At 47.6% G+C, this 8844-nt stretch overlaps 1 protein-coding gene across 1 annotated transcript in view; it reads right to left on the bottom strand.

Moving 5' to 3' along the window:
- Window positions 1–2663: 2663 nt before the first annotated feature.
- Window positions 2664–8844, bottom strand: part of LOC110527523 — a 38013-nt gene continuing 31832 nt past the window's right edge. The window contains 3 exon segments of the mRNA XM_036983009.1: window positions 2664–3049; window positions 5778–5898; window positions 7620–7695. Of these exon segments, the coding sequence (XP_036838904.1) occupies window positions 3035–3049; window positions 5778–5898; window positions 7620–7695 (212 nt within the window). The 3' untranslated portion in view covers window positions 2664–3034.

Here is an 8844-nt window from a genome sequence, read left to right as displayed (position 1 = left end):
ATGATCACCAAATTAACACAAGTATGAATTGCTTCCAGTGCAGTGAGTACATGATTATTTACAGCACCAGTTTATCATTTCAGATATTTAAAACTTGTGAGAAAATTGTACTGTCTGCAGAGAGAGTGAGAAGAAATGTACAATTCAAGGCTATCTTGGTTCTTGCAGATGATTGACCTCAGACCAATTGACAGTACGCCCAGAACATTGCTCTGGGAACCAAAAGGAGTATCTCAGTTTCAAGTTCCCAGCTCTGAGAGAAGAAGCCTCGTCAGTCACATTCAGGAACCAGTGTTAATAATGAGTAATGAAAATCATGCTCATATGACTTGTTTGTGTAGCAGTATATAATGACCGAAAGGGGGGGGCAGCAGGGTAGCCTAGTGGTTAGAGCGTTGGACTAGTAACCGGAAGGTTGCAAGTTCAAATCCCCGAGCTGACAAGGTACAAATCTGTCGTTCTGCCCCTGAACAGGCACACTGTTCCCAGGCCGTCATTGAAAATAAGAATTTGTTCTTAACTGACTTGCCTGGTTAAATAAAGTTTAAAAAAAAAAGGGAACACCCTTTTCAGAGTTTTCATCAAGCTTGGATTGAGTTTGTGAACCTCTCCAGTTAACCGATAAAGATTTATTTATTTACATTGAGTTTGAGGCCTTAGTGGTGAATTTCCACAACACTTGCTCTGTACAATAAAATAAACATCTGAAATGTGACAAAACTGAAATTGGAAATGGAAGGAGAGTAAAGGGGAAATATAGTAAGTGTGCAATTTTGCTTCAGTATAAAACATATCTTCTGGTGTAAAAGAGCAGGTCCTGTGTCAGGGATTTCCTCCTCTTCTTCCGAAGAGGAGAGGCGAAAAGGATCAGAGGACCAATATGCGGCGTGGTAAGTGTCCATGGTTCTTTTAATACGTAAATGTACACATGAACAACTGACTACAAAAACAAGAAACCCCAAAACAGCCCTATCTGGTGCAAAACACAGAGACGGGAACAATCACCCACAAACACACAGTGAAACCCAGGCTACCTAAGTATGATTCTCAATCAGAGACAACTAATGACACCTGCCTCTGATTGAGAACCATACTAGGCCGAAACATAGAAATACCCAAATCATAGAAAAACAAACAGACTGCCCACCCCAACTCACGCCCTGACCATACTAAATAATGACAAAACAAAAGGAAATAAAGGTCAGAACGTGACAGTACCCCAGCACAGGCGGCCCCTGGCAGACGGGCGGCACAGGCGGCCCCGGGCAGACGGGCGGCTCAGGTGGGCAGACGGGCGGCTCAGGCGGCGCCGGGCAGACGGGCGGCTCAGGCGGCGCCGGGCAGACGGGCGGCTCAGGCGGCGCCGGGCAGAGCCGGGCAGACGGGCGGCTCAGGCTGCGCCGGGCAGACGGGCGGCTCAGGCGGCGCCGGGCGGCTCCGGGCAGACGGGCGGCGCCGGGCGGCTCAGGCGGCGCCGGGCAGACGGGCGGCTCAGGCGGCGCCGGGCAGACGGGCGGCTCAGGCGGCGCCGGGCAGACGGGCGGCTCAGGCGGCGCCGGGCAGACGGGCGGCTCAGGCGGCGCCGGGCAGACGGGCGGCTCAGGCGGCGCCGGGCAGACGGGCGGCGCCGGGCAGACGGGCGGCGCCGGGCAGACGGAAGGCTCAGGCGGCGCCGGGCAGACGGGAAGCTCCGGCAACGCTGGAGAGGAAGGCTCTGGCAGCGCTGGACAGAGTAGCTCTCGTAGCGCCGAACAGGCGGGAGACTCCGGTTGCGCTGGAGAAGCGGGAGACTCCGGCAGCGCTGGAGAGGCGAGGCGCACTATAGGCCTGATGCGTGGTGCTGGCACTGGTGGTACTGGGCCGAGGACACGCACAGGAAGCCTGGTGCGGGGAGCTGCTACCGGAGGGCTGGGGTGTGGAGGTGGTACTGGATAGACCGGACCGTGCAGGCGCACTGGAGCTCTTGAGCACCGAGCCTGCCCAACCTTACCCGGTTGAATGGTCCCGGTCGCCCTGCCAGTGCGGCGAGGTGGAATAGCTCGCACTGGGCTATGCAGGCGAACCGAGGACACCGTGCGCAAGGCTGGTGCCATGTAAGCCGGCCCAAGGAGACGCACTGGAGACCAGCTGCGTAGAACCGGCTTCATGGCACTTGGCTCAATGTTCACTCTAGCCCGGCCGATACGCGGAGCTGGAATGTACCGCACCGGGCTATGCACCCGCACTGGGGACACCGTGCGCTTCACCGCATAACACGGGGCCTGTCCGGTCTCTCTAGCCCCCCGGTAAGCACAGGAAGTTTGCGCAGGTCTCCTACCTGGCATAGCCATACTCCCTGTGAGCCCCCCCCCCCCAAGAAATTTTTGGGGCTGACTCTCAGGCTTCCATCCGCGTTGCCGTGCTGCCTCCTCATACCAGCGCCTCTCCGCTTTCGCCGCCTCCAGTTCTTTGGGGCGGCGATATTCTCCTGGCTGAGCCCAGGGTCCTCTTCCGTCTAATTCGTCCTAATTCGTCCCATGTCCAGTACTCCTCGCGCTGCTCCTGCTGCCTTTCACCACGCCGCTTGGTCCTGTTGTGGTGGGTGATTCTGTCAGGGATTTCCTCCTCTTCTTCCGAAGAGGAGAGGCGAAAAGGATCAGAGGACCAATATGCGGCGTGGTAAGTGTCCATGGTTCTTTTAATAAGTAAATGTACACATGAACAACTGACTACAAAAACAAGAACCGTGAAAACCCCAAAACAGTCCTATCTGGTGCAAACACAGGGACAGGAACAATCACCCACAAACACACAGTGAAACCCAGGCTACCTAAGTATGGTTCTCAATCAGAGACAACTAATGACACCTGCCTCTGATTGAGAACCATACTAGGCCGAAACATAGAAATATCCAAATCATAGAAAAACAAACAGACTGCCCACCCCAACTCACACCCTGACCATACTAAATAATGACAAAACAAAGGAAATAAAGGTCAGAACGTGACATCCTGCCTGTCCATCGGCTCAGTTGCGGTCCAAGTCCAGTGTGTTCTCAAACTGCAGTCATCTACAGAGGATGATTAAAAAAAGTCCATGTAAATAAAAATGTATTTTTCATTAAGGAACCAGAAAATCAATGCCACGATGATAATGACATGCTGTACAACAATATTTTCACAAAGTCAAATTAATTTGTGTTATAGGCTTCCTGCTGCTTGTATCTAAACCAAAGTAGATGCTTATAAGATTGTTTTGTACATCAGTTGGGGTCTCTATAATCTACAATATGAGGTCCTAAACCTACATCACCAAAAGTATGTGGACACCTTCAAATTTGTGGATTCGGCTATTTCAGTCACACCCATTGCTGACGTAAATAAAAATCGAGCACACAGCCATGCAATCTCCATAGACAAACATTGGCAGCAGAATGGCCTTACTGAAGAGCTCAGTGACTTCAACGTGGCACCGTTCATCAAATGTCTGACCTGCTAGAGCTGCCCTTGTCAACTGTAAGTGCTGTTATTGTGAAGTGAAAACGTCTAGGAGCAACAACGGCTCAGCCGCGAAGTGGTAGGTCACAAACTCACAGAACGGGATCGCCGAGTGATGAAGCGCATAAAAATAGTCTGTCCTCGGTTGCAACACTCACTACCGAGTTCCAAACTTCCTCGAAGCAACATCAGCACAAAAACTGTTCGTTGGGAGCTTCATGAAATGGGTTTCCATGGCCGAGCAGCCGCACACATAAGCCTTAGATCACCATGCACAATGCCAAGCGTCGGCTGGAGTGGTGTAAAGCTCGCCGCCTTTGGACTCAGGAGCAGTGGAAACGCATTCTTTGGAGTGATGAATCACTTTCCACCATCTGGCAGTCTGACGGACAAATCTGGATTTGGAGAATGCTACCTGCCCGAATGCATAGTGCCAACTGTAAAGTCTGGTGGAGGAGGCGTAATGGTCTTTTTATTTTATTTATTTAACCTTTATTTAACCAGGCAAGTCAGTTAAGAACAAATTCTTATTTTCAATGACGGCCTGGGAACAGTGGGTTAACTGCCTGTTCAGGGGCAGAACGACAGATTTGTACCTTGTCAGCTCGGGGGTTTGAACTCGCAACCTTCCGGTTACTAGTCCAACGCTTTAACCACTAGGCTACCCTGCCGCCCCAAAGGGGGCTGTTTACTGGTTTGGGCGAGGTCCCTTAGTTCCAGTGAAGGGAAATCTTAATGCTACAGCATACAATGACATTCTAGAAAATCCTATGCTTCCAACTTTGTGGCAACAGATTGGGGAAGGCCCTCTCCTGTTCCAGCATGACAATACCTTTGTGCATAAAGTGAGGTCCATAGAGAAATTGCTGAAGCTTGCTGAACATATCAAGAATCTTGCAGATCTGTTTCATGGGCTTAGTAACCTCAAAATGTAGAGTACTTGCCTACGAATTGGCACATTGAATCAACATCCCTGTCCCAGACAACTGGTCAAGAAATGGAAGGCTAAGTGATACTGAACAGAGAGATCTACAGTATATCGGAATGCAGGCATTCATTTAAGATATACAATATACCACAACCTCATTCAATTAATTAAGCTTTGACCTACGAGCACCATCACCCACTGTCACAACAATGTCAGGGGACGCCATCACCCACTTACGCCAAGGTGGCTCAATTTACCCTGTCCCTTTGCTCAATTTACCCCACACCGGGGGAAGGTTGTGTCAAGAAACCACTTTTTTGGGACAAGCTATGTTTTCAGACCTGTTATGTTTACATGAATTCAGATTACTTCCATGGATGCACAACATCCTGAAATATACCGTATGTATACTGAACCTAAATATAAACACAACATGCAACAGTTTCAAAGATTTTACTGAGTTACAGCTCATATATGTAAATCAGTCAATTGAAATAAATTCATTCGGATTTCACATGACCGGGCAGGGGTGTCCACCCACTGGGCAGCCAATCAGAATTAGTTTTCTGGCACAAAATGTCTTTATTATAGACAGCAATACTCCTCAGACAATCCCACAGGTGAATAAGCCGGATGTGGAGGTCCTGGGCTGGCGTGGTTACAATTGTCTGCGGTTCTGAGGCTGGTTTGACATACTACCAAATTCTCTATAATGTCGTTGGCGGCAGCTTATGATAGAGAACTTAACATTAAATTCTCTGTCAACAGCTCTGGTGGACATTCCTGTAGTCAGCATGCCAATTGCACACTCAATCAGAACTTGAGACATCTGTGGCATTGTGTTGTGTGACAAAACTGCACATTTTAAAGTGGCCTTTTATTGTCCACAGCACCTGTGCACCTGTGTAATGATCATGCTGTTTAATCAGCTTTTTGATATGCCACACCTGTCAGGTGGCTGGATTCTCTTGGCAAAGGAGAAATGCTTAATAACAGGGATGTAACCAAATATGTGCTCATAATTTGAGAGAAATAAGCTCCTTGTGAATCTGAAAAATTATTTATTATTTCAGCTCATGAACCATGGGACCCACTTTACATGTTGCGTATATATTTTTTGTTTTGCGTAGATAGCTTTGTTAGAAATAATTCTACACTCTTAGAAAAAAAGGTGCCATCTAAAACCAAATAGGGTTCCTTTCCACAAAGGGTTCTACATGGAACCTTACATGGCTCTACCTGGAACCAAAAAGGGTTCTCCTATGGGGACAGCCACAGAACCCATTTGGAACCCTTTTCTAAGAGTGTATATTTCCCTTGACATAGTAATGCTGAATATCACAGTAAAGAGCCAGAGAGGAAATTGCACTTACCACAGCAGTATAAATATTCTTAGGACTTCCATTCCAACAATGGAGCACTAGCCCACTTTCCAGCACTTCAAACACTTCTGGCGGCATGAGCATCATCTTGTCTTGCAGTCTAGATGGGTGACTAAAACACATTGCAAAATAAGGGTTAATTAAATCAGATTATGGATTATACCCAAACCAGAACATTGCAAATAAAATGTCTTCCTGTTATAGATTAAGAAATATGTACAGTGAGGAGAACAATTATTTGATACACTGCCGATTTTGCAGGTTTTCCTATTACAAAGCATGTAGAGGTCTGTAATTTTTATCATGGGTACACTTCAACTGTGAGAGACAGAAAAATCCAGAAAATCACATTATATGATTTTAAAGTCATTAATTTGCATTTTATTGCATGACATAAGTATTTGATCACGTACCAACCAGTAAGAATTCCGGCTCTCACAGACCTGTTCGTTTTTCTTTAAGAAGCCCTCCTGTTCTCCACTCATTACTTGTATTAACTACACCTGTTTGAACTCGTTACCTGTATAAAAAGACACCTGTCCACACACTCAATCAAACAGACTCCAACCTCTCCACGATGGCCAAGACCAGAGAGCTGTGTAAGGACATCAGGGGTAAAATTGTAGACCTGCACAAGGCTGGGATGGGCTACAGGACAATAGGCAAGCAGCTTGGTGAGAAGGCAACAACTGTTGGCGCAATTATTAGAAAATGGAAGAAGATCAAGATGACGGTCAATCACCCTCGGTCTGGGGCTCCATGCAAGATCTCACCTCGTGGGGCATCAATGATCATGAGGAAGGTGAGAGATCAGCCCAGAACTACACGGCAGGACCTGGTCAATGACCTGAAGAGAGCTGGGACCACAGTCTCAAAGAAACCCATTAGTAACACACTACGCCGTCATGGATGAAAATCCTGCAGCGCACGCAACGTCCCCCTGCTCAAGACAGCACATGTCCAGGCCCGTCTGAAGTTTGCCAATGACCATCTGGATGATCCAGAGGAGGAATGGGAGAAGGTCATGTGGTCTGATGAGACAGAAATAGAGCTTTTTGGTCTAAACTCCACTCGCCGTATTTGGAGGAAGAAGGATGAGTACAACCCCAAGAACACCATCCCAACAGTGGAGCATGGAGGTGGAAACATCATTCTTTGGGGATGCTTTTCTGCAAAGAGGACAGGATGACTGCACCGTATTGAGGGGAGGATGGATGGGGCCACGTATCGCGAGATCTTGGCCAACAACCTCCTTCCCTCAATAAGAGCTTTGAAGATGGGTCATGGCTGGGTCTTCCAGCATGACAACGACCCGAAGCACACAGCCAGGGCAACTAAGGAGTGGCTCCGTAAGAAGCATCTCAAGGTCCTGGAGTGGCCTAGCCAGTCTCCAGACCTGAACCCAATAGAAAATCTTTGGAGGGAGCTGAAAGTCCATATTGCCCAGTGACAGCCCCGAAACCTGAAGGATCTGGAGAAGGTCTGTAAGGAGGAGTGGGACAAAATCCCTGCTGCAGTGTGTGCAAACCTGGTCAAGAACTACAGGAAATGGTATGATCTCTGTAATTGCAAACAAAGGTTTCTATACCAAATCTTTTCTGATGTATCAAATACTTATGTCATGCAATAAAATGCAAATTAATTACTTAAAAATCATACAAATATGATTTTCTGGATTTTTGTTTTAGATTCCGTCTCACAGTTGAAGTGTACTTGTGATAAATTACAGACCTCTACATGCTTTGTAAGTAGGAAAACCTGCAAAATCGGCAGTGTATCAAATACTTGTTCTCCCCACTGTAACGTTTGAAGGGTAGCCTACTCCAAACTTACACTTCCGACACTGATATGAAATATTTCTGTATGTATCCAGTGTCAGTGGGACTCTCCACATCCATGGGCTCTGATGCTGAAAAACAAAATGGTGGACAAGATGGACGATTAAGAGGTGTTGTTTAGGGATGCACCGATAGTACATTTGTCCGATACCGATATCTTCCTTGCCCCCCAAAAAACGATACCGATAACCAATATTAACCATTTTTAGAGGCCTTTTAAGCGTTCTAGTACAGTTAAATAGTTAACACATACACACACGGACGCAGCGGTCTAAGGCACTGCATCTCAGTGCAAGAGGTGTCACTACAGTCCCTGTCTGGAATCCAGGCTGTATCACATCCGGCTGTTATTGGGAGTCCCATAGGGCGGCGCATAATTAGCCCAGCGTAGTCCGGGTTAGGCCGTCACTGTAGATAATAATTTGTTCTGAACTGACTTGTCTAGTTAAATAGAAAGGACACACACACACACACACACACACACACACACACACACACACACACACACACACACACACACACACTGACCAAAAAGTAATTTTGTTAGCATTTACGTACAGTGGCTTGTGAAAGTATTCACCCCCTTGGCATTTTGCCTATTATGTTGCCTTACACCCTGGAATTAAAATATGTTTTTTTTTTGGGGGGGGGGGGTTGTATCATTTGATTTACATAACATGCCTACCACTTTGAAAATGCAAAATATTTTTTTTATTGTGAAACAAACAAGAAATAAGACAAAAAACTGAACTTGAGCGTGCATAGCTATTCACCCCCCCAAAGTCAATACTTTGTTGAGCCACTTTTTGTTGTTGTTGAATTTGACCCCTTTTTCTCCCCAATTTCGTGGTATCCAATTGTTTTTAGTAGCTATTAGTCTCATCGCAACTACTCCCGTACGGGCTTGGGAGAGACGAAGGTTGAAAGTCATGAGTCCTCCGATACACAAGCCGCAATGCTTCTTAACACAGCGCGCATCCAACCCGGAAGCCAGCCGCACCAATGTGTCGGAGGAAACACCGTGCACCTGGCAATCTTGGTTAGCGCGCACTGCGCCCGGCCCACCACAGGAGTCGCTGATGCGCGATGAGAAATGGACATCCCTAACGGCCAAGCCCTCCCTAACCCGGACGACGCTAGGCCAATTGTGCGTCGCCCCACGGAGTCTCTGATGGCACAGCTGGCGCTGCAGTACAGCGCCCTTAACCACTGCGCCACCC

Source organism: Oncorhynchus mykiss, chromosome 7 (genome assembly GCF_013265735.2).
Source record: "Oncorhynchus mykiss isolate Arlee chromosome 7, USDA_OmykA_1.1, whole genome shotgun sequence".
NCBI lineage: Eukaryota > Metazoa > Chordata > Actinopteri > Salmoniformes > Salmonidae > Oncorhynchus > Oncorhynchus mykiss.
This window is presented reverse-complemented; position numbering and strand designations above follow the sequence as displayed.